Genomic DNA, 15943 nt, shown 5'->3' with positions numbered 1-15943 from the left:
ATAGTGGCAGAAGTAAAGCTGTGAGTGCCGGACGTGAGTCGTGCTTTGGTAGCTCAGATGGTAGAGCACTTGCCCATGAAAGGCAAAGGTCCCAAGTCCAAGTGTCGGTCGGGCACACAGTTTTAATCTGCCAGGAAGTTTCACATCAGCGCACACTCCGCTGCAGAGTGGAAATCTCATTTTTGAGGAAAGTGTTTCACATTTTTATTTTCTGTAACTATGCTATCAAAATGTCAAGTTTTCACATGAAACATTTAATAGAAGACATAAAGAGTTATGACTGTTGGTTTTTTCCTTGGAATTCTTCATTTTACTCATTTAGTTTAACTGTTATATCAGTTACAGATGTCAGAACCAACAACCAACTCAGATCATCCAGTAGTGAGTAATCTTCCTCTCTTTCAGACACAAAAGATTTTATCATTGACAGAAGTTCTTTAAATCTGTTTAGAAGCATACCTGTACTCATCTGTCGAACTTCAGTGTGGATTAGCTGTTCAATTCTTGTAACAGTGCTGTAAGATTTTTTTCTCTGCAGTGATTGTGAGTGAATTGAAATCACAATTTTTTTGGGAGTAATCATAACATGTGCCATTTTCAAAATATTTCCATAAAGTGCTTTCTGATGAGTACAAAGATACTTAAAGAAAGACAGGAAAGATTTGTTGTTTGCACACAAGGTAACAAAACCTTTGTGTTGCCTATCATGCAAGGCACTCCATCAGTAGTAATAGATGCAAGTTTCTGAATTGGCAAATCATATTCAGAAATGAAGAATTTGAATGCAATGTAAACATCTTCTGTTTGTGTGATATATTTCAAGGTCAAAATTGTATGCAAGTATGCTTTTATATTGAAATCTGAAAAATTCAGTCTTACAAAAGTCGTAACTTGAAGTGTATGGATTCCATCTATTGGCTACTCCAATGAGAAACGCAAGCAGGATTGCAAATCTGCTATCAGTTGACCTTTTATATTTTCTACCACTAATTCCACTTTCATTGTTATAGTAGCTCTTGACAGAGGCATGTCTCAAATGGCTGATGTTTCCTCTGACTTGTTGTTAAATGTGGAAAACAAGGACCCAAGAAAGCACTGCATAACTACCATGCCATTGTTAAAATTATTTTGCATATTTGATCAGTATTTGTGATACATGAAATGATGCTATGTTTGATTAAATACTCTTTGCAGGCTTTACAAAATACTACTTTGCTTTTAAGACTAGAAAGTTTCTTCTTTCTCAGCTCACTGTTGACAGCTGCTTCTTCTTCTAAATCTTTGTGAACTGTTCCTGAATGAGGTTCCATACTCACTTCTTAGGTATTAAGTTAGAGCTACATATCAAATGTGTACACCTATCTTTATGCATTGTAACAAAAAAACTGTTCATGCCACTCACCACAGAAGTGGTATATTTTTCTGTGTTAAGCTGCACTCACTTTCACAAACACATTACTAAGTGAGTACTATAACTTGACACATAGACTTCCTAGTTCTGATTGGTAGCACTCAGCAGCAGTTGGGAGGCTTTGTGCCGTAATGGTTTGGGGATGATTGTTGCCAACAATATAGGATACTGATTGTAGGTGTTGACTGCATCCTCGCTGAGCTGTTCTGTCACTGTGGTGTGTACTATTGTGCTGTTTTGATCATGATTGTTTTGAAAATAAGTGATGAGACAATTGTTTGACTTGTGAATACAAACAGCAATCTCAGTTTTGATAACACAAAGTATTTAACTGGTCGTTACCTCTGTCATGCACATTTTTATTTTATGGAAGCTCGAAAACAGAGATGTATGTTGGCTTCTAGAGGTGGAGCTTGTTCCCCTGGCCCTCTCCTCCTCTCCCTGCGTATTGTTAGAATATTTTGTTGTAGTCCAACGAAAACTTAAAACTAGAAATTAATGTCATTGTTTTTGCAGTATCTGTCATTTTTGTATTATAAATGATTTTTTACTAGGTTTTGCTTACTAGGTATAAAATGCATACAATAATTCTGAGTAAAGTCATGTGCACTATGATAAGTGTCTTTCAGACTTGAGTATTCTTTGTATGTTTCAGTAAGACGAATACTGCTGCTGATGACTGGATGGACCCATTAGATTTGGAAGGTCACAGGAACTTGCAGAAGACTCTAATGTATGTATTATGTGATGCTACTGAGCTATATTAGTGTGTGGAGGCATTTTTCAAGGCTGTGTTAATGTGATCATTTAGTTCAGATATGACAAACATAGAAATATTGTGACCAAAATGCAGACACATCACGAAAACATTTTAGAGAATTTTTTCCAAGGGAAGCCAATAAAAGATAGAAATGTCCCACCTCACTTAAGTAGCACCATTCAGAGACTGTTACAAATGCTCGTACCTAAACTTGTAATGAAATACAATCTAGTAGGTAAGAGGAATATAGAGTGACCACATAGGAGGTAGATAGAATTGTGAAGTCAAAACAGCAGCTGTGTAGTCCCTGAAACACAGAAGAAGAAGAAGAAAATCAAGAAGGATCAGTTTCTTTATAGTGAATGATGAATGTTTAACACAGATTAATGTAATGTTTGGCTTACCCCATAGAAGTGTGATGGAATCGTTAATGCTCTCAGTATCCATAAATGATTTGCCTTACAAGGCCATTAGCACACACATATTGTTCACCATGATGATGTTTACTTGAAAGTAATATTGCTGCATGACTGTGAGGATATACCAAACTACTTGGACAGCATTTTCAGCAGGTTTAGGTCACCTCAGATTCATACAAACGAATGGTTATGCAAAGAACAAGAAAAAAACATGATGTTTCAGGCTATAGCATTAATCATAATTTTATCCAGCATTTCATGTAACTTAAAAACCTCAGGTCATACCGAAGAAAATGAAACAATCACATCAGTACCAGAGAAAGTATAAGTAAGAAACACATGTGTTAAGGAGAAAAGGGGGTTGCAGATTTTGGGAAGTTCAGCGCATGTGCTAAGGAAACTGTACTTAAGATTAGTGACAAATATTCTAGCATGCTATTTCAATGTCAAGGGTATTTATTAAATTGCCCTGATACAAGATGTGGAAAGAAATCATAAATGCTGTGTACCATATTGACATGACTATACAAAAGTGTGACAAAATGTTTAGGAAATATAAGTGAAAAATGCTCAAATAAATGTTGATTAAATATGAAAAGTTTTTACTTTGTGATGGACTAGGGGCTGAATCCAGTTCATTAACATCTGAGTGTGCTATCTTAGCACGTCTAATGGACTGACTCAAACATTTAGTTAGACATGGGCTTCTGTCCATTTCTTTCAAACTTGTCAAGATGATGTGGCATGACATCTCCACAAGAAAGGGTACAACTGGGTGTTTTGGTTTGTCCACTGTCTCATGGTTACAGCTGAGACTGAATTCTCTTATCATATGCCCCAAAATACCATAATGATTCATTAACCAGCACAGATCTTTGAAGCTTAAGCAGGATAGCAAATGCGCTAAGGGGTATACTCGTAGGAATTAGTCGTTACTACACTATATAAGGCATGTGGTTCAAACATGGCTCCCACTGTTCCATGAATGTGTAGTAGCTGGGATGCGTGGGTCTGACTGCTGACCTGTGTTTGGTTCCATCTCTGTACTGAAGTATGCAGACTTGTAGGTATTAAATGCGAATGTGCTGACAGTGGCTGTGAGTTACGGAGTCTCTTTGGCAATACATGGAGCCACAGTGTGAACCTCCTTTAGGAGTCAGTGGAAACACAAATGAAAATATCGATGAAGAGCACAACCCAAAGTGAGGGGAAATGGCAAAGAGAACGGTACCTCCCCCATGATAGACACTGGTTCTAAGGAAAATACTAGGATACCACCACAGTAGGGAAAAATGTAACCAAGAAGGACATGTTAATGTCTTCCTCACAAAGAATTGCTAAGATTTAAAAAAAAAAAATCAAAACAGCAACTAGAAAGGACACAAAAAGGGACAGAAGAGATAGATGTGTTAAAGGAAAGCAACAAATCATTGAAGCAGAAGTCATTTCAAGACAAGGAACAGATAGGAATGCTGAAAATGCCATGTTGTGAAGCCCAGCATCTCAGAGAAGAAAATGAAAAGTTGCATGTGAATGATGTAAAGACAAACTGTGTCATTTGCAGCTGGGGTGGCTGTGGGGGGAGGGGGGGGGGGGGTCATGTCAGGGAAACATAGGATGGTTCAAAAATAGCAAATATCAAGGCCAAACAAGCCATGATGCTATTTGTTAATGGGAATAAAAAAAAACCTATAAAGGATACACTTACCAAAGTGATAATTCTTTGACAAGATAAAGACAGTTAGGTTACCAGCACACATTGTGATTATGGAGACATACTCAAAGGAAGACTGCCAGAGAATCATGTAAATAAATAGCATGTTTGAAAGAAATTTGTTGTGAAGAATTGAAAAGGAGGTGTCCCCTAATGGCAATTTACAATGTGCCAATGACTTCCTGGAGGAAATGTATGAGCTCAATTTGAGTGAAATCCTTTCTAGCAAGGATGACCAAAATGAAGATAGATTGAGATTCAAGACAGGTCCAAGGGACAGAGGAGTGGAAAATAACATTATTGAGATAAGCCCAAGGGTGCAAAGCCAGCTCCTTAATCAAGAATGGGTCTCCATAAACTTCCATGCACTAAGTATACAGAACTTTGTGTCAGTAACAAAGTGCTTCAATTGTTGTGACTTTTGGCATTCCTTAAAACTCTGTAGGCTACACAAACAGGAGTGCTCTGTCTATGATGAATTAGGACACAAACAGAAGGATTTTCAAAACATGGATGCCCTGTGTGCCCTGCAAAATACAAAACCATGAATGCAAAGGTAAAAAGGGCTTCCAAACATATGAACAGCATTAGCAAAGTTAGGTATCTCAAACAGACTATGGACTAGATGATGCAGAATGCGGATGACATTCCAAACAAGTTTAGTCTTTAGTTTTTGTCACTGTAAAATGTCACCACATCCGAGGTACAACAGAACGATTCACATTAAGCAATCGGACCACATCAGGTTGCGACTGCCCTGTTCCCATTCTTCCTATGGCCTTCCACCACAAAGTTTCTTGTAGGTGTCTTCTTCGTGTCATACTGCACCGTCTGTGACTGTATACACAGCAACTGTGGATGTGGGACTACCCAGCAAACACTATCCTGTTTGATAGGTGCCCTGACATCATCACTGACACGGTTGTCCATTGACTGGAATGCCATCCTCCATGCAGAACATGATTGTACTGATGTCTGTTGACAGTTTGTATGATTATATCATGGATTAGACACAGAATGGGGAAATAGTGATTTGTTGCCTACGTTTGGTCACCAGTGTAGTTCATAACTATATGAAATGGAGATAGATTTCTACCAACCACATAAAGGAGGCATTGGTTCATTTCTTGACTGACCACAGCCCATTCCCTGTATATCTGCATCACGTCCAGCTTCATCAAGACAGCAAGTGCTCATGTGAGGAGAGAGGCTCCCCCAAGCACATCATCTTGCACTGTTGACAGTTGCGATATGAATATAATGACATCTAAGAAATTCTGTGTGTTGCTGACAGATGGGCTGAACTGAGCAGCACAGCTGACACAGTATTGGATCACTTCCAAAATGAGTAGAGATTGCTATGACCATACAGGAGTTTTATAAGTATACATCTGTAATACGTAAAAACTGTGCCATATGAGCTGAACTTTGGGCAAACAATGTACTAACTGTGTAGACTTGTAAAACAGATCGGGGACTGATGACCTCAGATGATAAGTCCCATAGTGCTCAGAGCCATTTGAACCATTTGTAAAACAGATCACAAAGTAGAAAACTGTTTGGTTATTAAATTAACATATTTTGGAAGGCAGTACCATCTGAATATAGGACAGGGTTATAAGCCCAATTACAATTTTGTAATCTCAACAGCATGTTGAGGCAAAATATATTTAACACTAAAATTTTGTGTGGCTATTGTGTAGATACAGTAGCTGAGTACCCAGTATTGCCTAATCAAGTATTTATCCCAGCCTTCTAGTAGCCCATCTCCTCCTTCCTGTCTGCAGCTCATGGTCTGGTGGCCAGCATTGCTGCCTCTGGATCATGGGGTCCCGGGTTCGATTCCAGGCTGTGTTGGGGATTTTCTCAGCCCAGGGATTGGATGTTTGTGTTGTTCTCACCATTTCATCATTATCATCATTTATGACAGTGGCTAGATTGGATCGTGTAAAAATTGGACTGTGAAAAAATTGGGACTTTGTACGGCACTGATGACTGCGCAGTTGACCACCCCACAAACCAAACATCATCATCTCCTCCTCCTCACTCTCTCTGTCCATCTCCTTCTACCCTTCTCTCTCAGTTCTTCTTGTCCCTCTCTCTGTCCATCTCCTCCTCTGCTTATCTCTGTCCAACTCCTCCTCCACCTATCTCTGTCCCTCTCGTACTCCCCTCTCTCTACTCATTTTCTCCTCCCCCTCTCTCTGACCATCTCCACCCTTCTATCTGTGCCCATCTCCTCCTTCCCTTTCTGTGTCTATTCATATCTTCCTCCTCCATCCATCTCTGCCCATCACTTCCACCCCAATAAGAGGTTGATGGCTCTTATCCCACAGTATTTTTTTCCAGATAGTAAGTTACATGTGTACCAAGTTTGACTGAAATTGATCTAGGGTAACGTATTTCACACATTTGTGTACATGTATTTCACCCATATCTCTAGTGAATTTTGTTTTCACACAGCTCAATTTTTATGAGGTCTTATCCTTTCAGCTATGTGTTGTGCGTTTATATAATTTTGCAGGTACATTTAGCAGCATATGTGGATACTGTCTGTGAAATGAACTGAGAATAGAGTTAGTAGTAAAGAAGTAATAAATTAAAATGTCGTGCATGATGCAACAGTTTTTCAGTGCCAATGAATATCATGTCTCACCTGTTGTCAGCCTCACCACAGCTTTTCAGTTAATAATGTGCGCTCACTGCATCTTCTGCAAAGTGAGCCTGTAGACAGTGAGACTGCTAGTTTGCATTGTTCAACTTCCCAAATCATTCCTCAGGGGAATGTTAAAGAACATTATATGCTATGAGACTTGTCAGACTTGTCTACATGCACCATAGGAAGAATCTTTGAGACTCTTATCTATTCTAAGAACTTATACCTCCTCAAGAAATGATTTATGACTTTTTAGCAGTGCTTGATGGTCATCCTTCACTATTGTTATGTCATTTTTTTGAGACATGCTGCTTGGTGGTAAATGGCTTCGTATCTTCCTCAGGCAACTGCTCCCCCATATAAAGCAACTTGTGAGACAGAGCAGCCCAGAAAGGAAGGTGCCAAAATGAATTGTCAAGACAGGAGTTCCTAAACTCAATCAAAGAATAAATTGCACTAAAGAAAGGGAAGCTATCAGAAGGATCTTCAACAAAGAATCCAGGTCACCTATATCAGCTGCAGTGATAGCAATGGTGGAACCTTATGTTAGTGTAAATGCTGCAGCTATCGCAGATCTAGGTTTTTATATGCTGTAAAGAGATCATATACATGGGTGGTTGCTATTTTATTTACAGCTATGAAGTAAAGAACAACTTTCATTTCCTCAAGAGTGAGCTGGAATCAGTTCTGTCCCAAGCTCCACACACTGCTCCTGATAGTGATCATATTCAGTACTACATGTTGCTACATCTTAATAACTAGTGAGAGGAAATCCTCCACATAACTTTCAATCAAATTTGCCAGATAGGTATGCTCATACCCACAAAGTGCCCTTCAGTCTGTTCAGTTACTGTACCTGGCAGGTGGCAGTGTACAAACCCTCCAGGACTTACTTTTTCACCTACTGAGTCAAGGAAAGAAGTATCATTCTACAGGGTATCAGTGTATGTGAGAATTCATGGAAATGGCACTGCAAATGAATCAGATAAGCGTGCTTCCACAGGACATATTGTGGCAAAATTTGTCGTCACTTTACATGCTATCTCCTTGCTGTTAAGGCACAGGATCATGTATCAGGAAGAATAGGAAAAGCTGGATGTACAGAACAAGAAGCTGTAGTTGGTCAAGCCAATTCATTGAGGTGAGAGGAAATTAAGGTAATGTGCCTCTGGGTAGCCTATAGCCCTATCACACAGGTTTCTCCTTCAGCGAGAAGGCCCATCACAGTTCACCATTTGTGGTGTATGATCCTCTGTATGCCACATTTTAACTGAATGTGTTTTGTATCATGACAAGAATGCAGAAACCAGTTTGTAAGCTAATCTGCCCTCTGTTTTCAAGTATGGCAAAACATGTATTGAATGTGTTTTATGACATCTGACTTACTTGAATTGTTAGTTACAAGATTTTAGAGTCTATCTGGATTTCCCCTCAACATTCTGAATTAATTGTTTTGCTTGCCTATTTGTATTTTAACATTTGCCTACTTTTAAAACAAATGTGTAGTTACAGTATTGGATTTTGTGTGAAAGAGTGTTGAATGTTTGCTTGTGTGGGAGTGTGTCTGATTTTGATGAATAATTTTTTGGCTTCAGTTTTAAAGTTTTAATTATTTTATTGTTGTTGTTGTTGTTGCTGCTGCTGTTGTTGTTGTTGTTGTTGTTGTTGTTGTGGTGGTGTTCAGTCCGAAGATTAGTTTGAGGCAGCTGTGCTACTCTATTCTGTGCAAGCCTCTACATCTCTGAATAACTACTGCAATTTACATCCTTCTGAATCTGCTTACTGTATTCATCTCTTAATCTCCCTCTACAATCGTTACCCCTCACACTTCCCTCCAGTACTAAATTGGTGATCCCTTGATGTCCCAGAGTGTGTCCTATCAACCGATTTCTTCTTCGAGTCAGATTGCACCACAAATTTCTTTTTTGCACAGTTCTGTTCAGTACGACCTCGTTAGTTATGTGTTCTACCCATATAATCAGCTTCTTCTGTAGCAGTACATCAGTTGTTCTGCTGCCCAAATAGCAATTCAGTCAATCTTCAATACGATGACTGCCATAGATGACAAGCCCTGACCACTATGAAAGTCTGTAAATATTATGAAATAGCAAACACACAAAAAAGATCACTGTGTATCGATGTTTGAACTTAAGTAGACCCACCAATGAAGATCCAGAGAGGGGTGCTTGCATATCATTGGCAGCAGCGTTTGTGTTCATGGCAGCACTCTCTTACTGCAGTGGCGGCTGTAGGGTGTGCAGCAGTATGATTAATGATGTGCATATTTTAATGTAGGACTGACTGGATGCGGCCAGTGCCGCACACCTGATTTAATTGAACTACATTCCATTATCCTTGTTTTACTCTTGTTGATGTTCATCTTATATCCTCCTTTCAAGTCACTGTCCATTCCTTTCAACTGCTTTTCCTTTACCGCCTCAAACAGAATCACAGTGTCCTTGGCAAACCTCAAAGTTTTTATTTCTTCTGTCTGAACTTCAGTTCCTACACCAGATTTTTCTTTTGTTTCCTTTACTGCTTGCTCAGTGTACAGATTGAATAACATTGGCAATAGGCTACAACACTGTCTCACTCCCTTCTCAACCACTGCCTCCCTTTCATGCCCCTGGACCCTTATAACTGCCTTTCATTTCCTGTATTTTACCCTTGCTGCTTTCAGAATGTAAAAGAAAGTATTCCAGTCAACATTGTAAAAAGCTTTTTCTCAAGTCTACAAATGCTATAAATGTAGGTTTTCCTTTCCTTAACCTATCTTTTAAGATAAGTTTTAGGGTCAGTATTGCATCACGTCTTCCTACATTTCTCCAGAATCCAAACTGATTTTCACTGAGTTCAGCTTCTACCAGTTTTTCCATTGTTTTATGGAGAATTCATGTTAGTATTTTGCAATCATGACTTATTAAACTGATAGTTCAGTAATATCCATGCCTGTCAGTACCTGCTTTTTTTTTGGAAATGGAATTATTACATTCTTCTTAAAGCCTGAGAGTATTTTGCCTGTCTCATACATCTTGCTCACCAGATGGAAGAGTTTTGTCATGGCTGGCTCTTTCAAGGCTACCAGTAGCTCTGAAGGAATGCTGTCTACTCCCAGAGCCTTGTTTCGACTTAGGTCTTTCAGTGCTCTATCAAATTCTTCTCACAGTATCATATCTCCCATCTCATCTTCATCTACGTCCTCTTCCATTTCTATAATGTTGCCTTCAAGTTCATCTCCCTTGTATAGGTCCTTTCAACTTTCCCTTCTTTGGTTAGTACTGGTTTCCCATTTGAGCTCTTAATATTCATTGATCTGCTTCTCTTTCCTCAGAGGCCTCTTTAATTTTCCTGTGTGTGATGTCTATCTTTCCCATAGTGAAATTTGCTTCTAAATCCTTATATTTGTCCTCTAGCAATTCCTGCTTAGGTATTTTGCACTTCCTGTCAGTCTCATTTTCTAGGCACCCTTTGTATTCCCTTTCACCTGCTTCATTTGCTGCATTTTTATATTTTCTCCTTTCATCAGTTAAATTCAATATCTTCTGAGACATTCAAGGATTTCTATTAGACCTTTTCTTTTCACCTGTTTGGTCCTACGCAGTCTTCACTATTTCATGTCTCAAAGCTTCCAATTCAGCTTATACTGTATTTCTTACCCATGAGTGTTGTTGCTTAATGCTCCTCCTGAAACTCCCAACAGCATCTGGCTCTTTCAACATATCTAGATCTCATCTCCTTAATTTTCTACCTTTTTGCAGTTTCTTTAGTTTTATTCTACATTTCATAACAAATAACTTGATCACAGAGTCCGCATATGCCCCTGGAAATGTCTCGCAGTTTGTAATCTTCTTCTGTAATCTATGTCTTACAATTATATAATCAATCTAAAACCATCTGGTGTCTCCAGGTCTCTTCCATGTATACAGTCTTCTTTCATGATTCTTAAACCAAGTATTAGCTATGATCAAATTATGCTCTGCACAAAATTCTACCAGGTGGCTCCCTCTTTCATTCCTTTCCCCCAGTCCACATTCACCTAGAATTTTTCCTTCGCTTCTTCTTCCTGCTATCAAATTCCAGTTCCCTATCACAATTAAATAGTAGCTTACCTGCATTCCCATTTTCTTATTCATTATTAAACCTACTCCTGCATTACCTCTATTTCATACAATTTAAGCTTTCATGGCCGGTATTGTCTTCACTTAAAACTTCCGGGCTGATAGGCCGTGGTCGAAGTATAAAAGTCTCCCCTGACATTTCGTCTCCGACTGCGGGAGACATCCTCGGAGGTACAGCGGCGAACTGCGAAGAGAACTTGAGGAAGCGCTGATTATATGGCAGTACAGAGATCGCCACTGTCGATCACGTGGCATCAGCTATGAGATTGTCTGTGGTAATGCCAACATTCTTAACTGAAAGTAATCGATCGTCACGCTTGCGGTGCAATGCTGACATCCAAATTTTATCCAGTTTAACACCTTTGTCTTTCCTGTTAAAATTATTATGGTGTTTATCAATCTCGATAGCCTCTCTATACATGCATGCATAATAATGCGAGGCTTTTGATATAAAGCTCGTCTTGCTGAATTCTATTTCATGATCACCTTCCTGGTAAACATGTTTCGCTATGGCCGACTTATTCGTGTGACCCAGGCGGCAATTCCTCTTATGTTCAACAAGACAGGTGTTCACACTTCTCTTTGTGGTACCAATATAAACCTGTCCACAACTACAAGGAATTTCATTGTGGCATTATTCCGACACTGCCTCACCACAACCTACTTTCAATACAATAATAACTTTTATGAACAGATTGATGGGATGGCTATGGGCAGTCCTCTTAGTCTTGCTATGGCTAACTTATTTATGGAAACTTTTGAACTACGGGCATTGCAGACTGCCAGTAAGAGACCAGCCAGATGGTATCACTATGTCGATGACACGTTTGTAGTATGGACACATGGAGCAGAGGAGTTGGTTGCTGACACATTTAAACAGCATTAATCCGAAAATCCAATTTACTATGGAGATGGAAAGGAAAGGGCAATTGAATTTCCTGGATGTGTCTGTGATTATATGACGGGATGGAACATTGGGCCATAAGGTGTATAGAAAGGCCACACATACTGATCGTTATCTACATAAAGATTCAAACCACCACCCTAGACAAAAAAGAGGTGTAATGAAAACCTTGGTAGACAAGGCATACAAAATTTATGATCTTGTTTATTTAAAAGACGAGATTGAACATCTACGGTCAACTTTCGTGAAGAATGGCTATTCTAGCAAGGATATAGATCGAGCACTTCACTCTAGGCAGAGAATCAGGAGCAACGATGAACAACAGTCGCCCAAGGGCAAAGTTTTTCTTCCGTTCATTAGTAAGGTCACAGATCACATCAGGAAAGATTTAAGCAAGTATGGGGTGGAAACTATTTTCAGAACCACCAGGAAAATAAAAGAATATTTAAGATCAGCAAAAGATGCACGACACCCTTTGGCTACACTGGGGGTATATAAAATTCCTTGTAGTTGTGGACAGGTTTATATCTGTACCACAAAGAGAAGTGTGAACACTCGTCTTGTTGAACATAAGAGGAATTGCCGCCTGGGTCACACGAATAAGTCGGCCATAGCGTGTTGTTCAAACCTACCAGTAACAAATCTCACAGCCTGCCTCGGAATTGCTTCTATGCCTTCCTTCTATCCTACGTGGTATGGATCCCAATCACTCTAGCAGAATAGGTCGCACCAGCATCTTGTATGCAGTCTCCTTTGCAGGTGAACTACTCTTTCCTAAAAGTCTCCCAGTTAACCAGAGTCGACCATTTGCCTTCCCTACCACAGTTTTCAAATGCTCATTTCACCTCACATCGCTTTGCAACGTTACACCCAGATGAAGGACTTGACCGTGTTAAGCAGGACACTAATAATACTGTATCTGAAAATTACATGTTTGTTCTTTCTACTCTTCCGTATTAACTTACATTTTTCTACATTTAGGGTTAGCTGCCATTCATTACACTAACTGGAAATTTTGTCTAAGTCATCTTGTATCTTCCTACAGTCACTCAACTTTGACACCTTTCTGTACACCACGGCATCATCAGCAAACAACTGCAGATTGCTGCTCACCCCATCTGCCAAATCATTTATGTATATAGAGTACAACAGCAGTCCTATCACACTTCCCTGGGGCACTCCTGATGGTACCCTTGTCTCTGATGAACACTCGCTGTCGAGGACAGCATACTGGGTTCTATTATTTAAGAAGTCTTTGTGCCACTCACATATCTGTAAACTTATTCCATATGCTCATACCTTTGTTAACAGCCTTCAATGGGGCACCATGTCAAATGCTTTCTGGAAATCTAGAAATATGTAATCTGCATGGTGCCCTTCATACATAGTTATCAGCATATCACGTGAAAAAGGACAAGCTGAGTTTTGCATGAGTGATGCTTTCTAAAACCATGCTGATTCATGGGCATAAGCTTCTTTGTCTCAAGAAAGTTTATTATATTCAAACTGAGAATATATTTTCCATTTTAAATTGTCTAGCCTAACTGCACAATTAAGGAAACTAATATTCCATGCACTGATCTTTAGAGCACCAGTTTTGTTTCTCCTGATGGTAGTATCCTCCTGAATAGTCCCCACCTGGAGATCTGAATGGTAGACTATTTTATCTCCAGGATTTTTTACCCAAGAGGATGCCATTATCACTTAACCATACAGTAGAGTTGCATGCCTTTGGGAAGAATTATGGTTGTAGTTTCCCCTTGCTTTCAGCCATGTGCAGTATCAGCACAGAAAGGCCGTTCTGGTTTACACTCCTGGAAATTGAAATAAGAACACCGTGAATTCATTGTCCCAGGAAGGGGAAACTTTATTGACACATTCCTGGGGTCAGATACATCACATGATCACACTGACAGAACCACAGGCACATAGACACAGGCAACAGAGCATGCACAATGTCGGCACTAGTACAGTGTATCTCCACCTTTCGCAGCAATGCAGGCTGCTATTCTCCCATGGAGACGATCGTAGAGATGCTGGATGTAGTCCTGTGGAATGGCTTGCCATGCCATTTCCACCTGGCGCCTCAGTTGGACCAGCGTTCGTGCTGGACGTGCAGACCGCGTGAGACGACGCTTCATCCAGTCCCAAACATGCTCAATGGGGGACAGATCCGGAGATCTTGCTGGCCAGGGTAGTTGACTTACACCTTCTAGAGCATGTTGGGTGGCACGGGATACATGCGGACGTGCATTGTCCTGTTGGAACAGCAAGTTCCCTTGTCGGTCTAGGAATGGTAGAACGATGGGTTCGATGACGGTTTGGATGTACCGTGCACTATTCAGTGTCCCCTCGACGATCACCAGTGGTGAACGGCCAGTGTAGGAGATCGCTCCCCACACCATGATGCCGGGTGTTGGCCCTGTGTGCCTCGGTCGTATGCAGTCCTGATTGTGGTGCTCACCTGCACGGCGCCAAACACGCATACGACCATCATTGGCACCAAGGCAGAAGCGACTCTCATCGCTGAAGACGACACGTCTCCATTCGTCCCTCCATTCACGCCTATCGCGACACCACTGGAGGCGGGCTGCACGATGTTGGGGCGTGAGCGGAAGACGGCCTAACGGTGTGTGGGACCGTAGCCCAGCTTCATGGAGATGGTTGCGAATGGTCCTCGCCGATACGCCAGGAGCAACAGTGTCCCTAATTTGCTGGGAAGTGGCGGTGCGGTCCCCTACGGCACTGCGTAGGATCCTACGGTCTTGGCGTGCATCCGTGCGTCGCTGCGGTCCGGTCCCAGGTCGACGGGCACGTGCACCTTCTGCCGACCACTGGCGACAACATCGATGTACTGTGGAGACCTCACGCCCCACGTGTTGAGCAATTCGGCGGTACGTCCACCCGGCCTCCCGCATGCCCACTATACGCCCTCGCTCAAAGTCCGTCAACTGCACATACGGTTCACGTCCACGCTGTCGCGGCATGCTACCAGTGTTAAAGATTGCGATGGAGCTCCGTATGCCACGGCAAACTGGCTGACACTGACGGCGGCAGTGCACAAATGCTGCGCAGCTAGCGCCATTCGACGGCCAACACCGCGGTTCCTGGTGTGTCCGCTGTGCCGTGCATGTGATCATTGCTTGTACAGCCCTCTCGCAGTGTCCGGAGCAAGTATGGTGGGTCTGACACACCGGTGTCAATGTGTTCTTTTTTCCATTTCCAGGAGTGTATATTACAAGGTCAGATCAGTCAGTCACCCAGACTGTTACCCATGCAACTAATGAAAAGACTGCTGCTCTCCTTCAGGAACCATACATTTGTCTGACCTCTCAACAGATACCCTACCACTGTGGTTGCACTTGCAGTACGGCTATCTTTAGCACTGAGGCATGCAAGCCACCCAGCCAATGGCAAGGTCAGTAGCACTGGGAGAGTGTATGGTAATAATATTAACAACAATAATAACCAAACAGTGCAGTAGTATATTAATAAGGGTTACTCCTCTTTTTTATGTGTTGTAAGGTCAGTCACATTAACATCAATGCAGTTACAAATTGTCTTTCAAACTACAATTACCCATTAACCCCTATAAACAAAATGACCACCCATAAACAGTTGTTGACAAGAAAAAGGGTGTTATTTCATAACAGTGAACTTCAGACATTGGAGTGATGTATACTGATGGAAAAGAATCATAACATCAAAAAATAATTAATGTAGAATAATGAAATTTTGGGAATAAATTTGTTTAGGTAACATATTTAAGTGATTAATGTTGCTAGAGCACAGGTTAATGTGTAACTACGAGAATGTTGAATGCAAGCATGCAGACATGCATGCATTGTGTTGTACAGGTGCCAGATGTCATTTTGTGGTATGCAGTTCCTTGCCTGTTGTATTTGGTTGGTCATTACAGGGATGGTTAGTGCTGTTTATGGATGACACTGGAGTTGTCATC

The 15943-nt window shown here is 40.9% G+C and overlaps 1 protein-coding gene across 3 annotated transcripts in view; it reads left to right on the top strand.

The window, feature by feature from the left end:
- Positions 1-15943, top strand: part of LOC126470375 (uncharacterized) — a 145098-nt gene that overhangs the window by 62820 nt on the left and 66335 nt on the right. For all 3 annotated transcript variants that reach the window (XM_050098199.1, XM_050098200.1, XM_050098201.1), the window contains one exon: positions 2067-2144. In XM_050098199.1, the coding sequence (XP_049954156.1) occupies positions 2067-2144 (78 nt within the window). The remainder of the gene's footprint in view (positions 1-2066; positions 2145-15943) is intronic.

Source organism: Schistocerca serialis, chromosome 3 (genome assembly GCF_023864345.2).
Source record: "Schistocerca serialis cubense isolate TAMUIC-IGC-003099 chromosome 3, iqSchSeri2.2, whole genome shotgun sequence".
NCBI lineage: Eukaryota > Metazoa > Arthropoda > Insecta > Orthoptera > Acrididae > Schistocerca > Schistocerca serialis.
The sequence above is the reverse complement of the archived record's forward strand: the minus strand, read 5'-3'. Positions and strand labels throughout refer to the sequence as shown.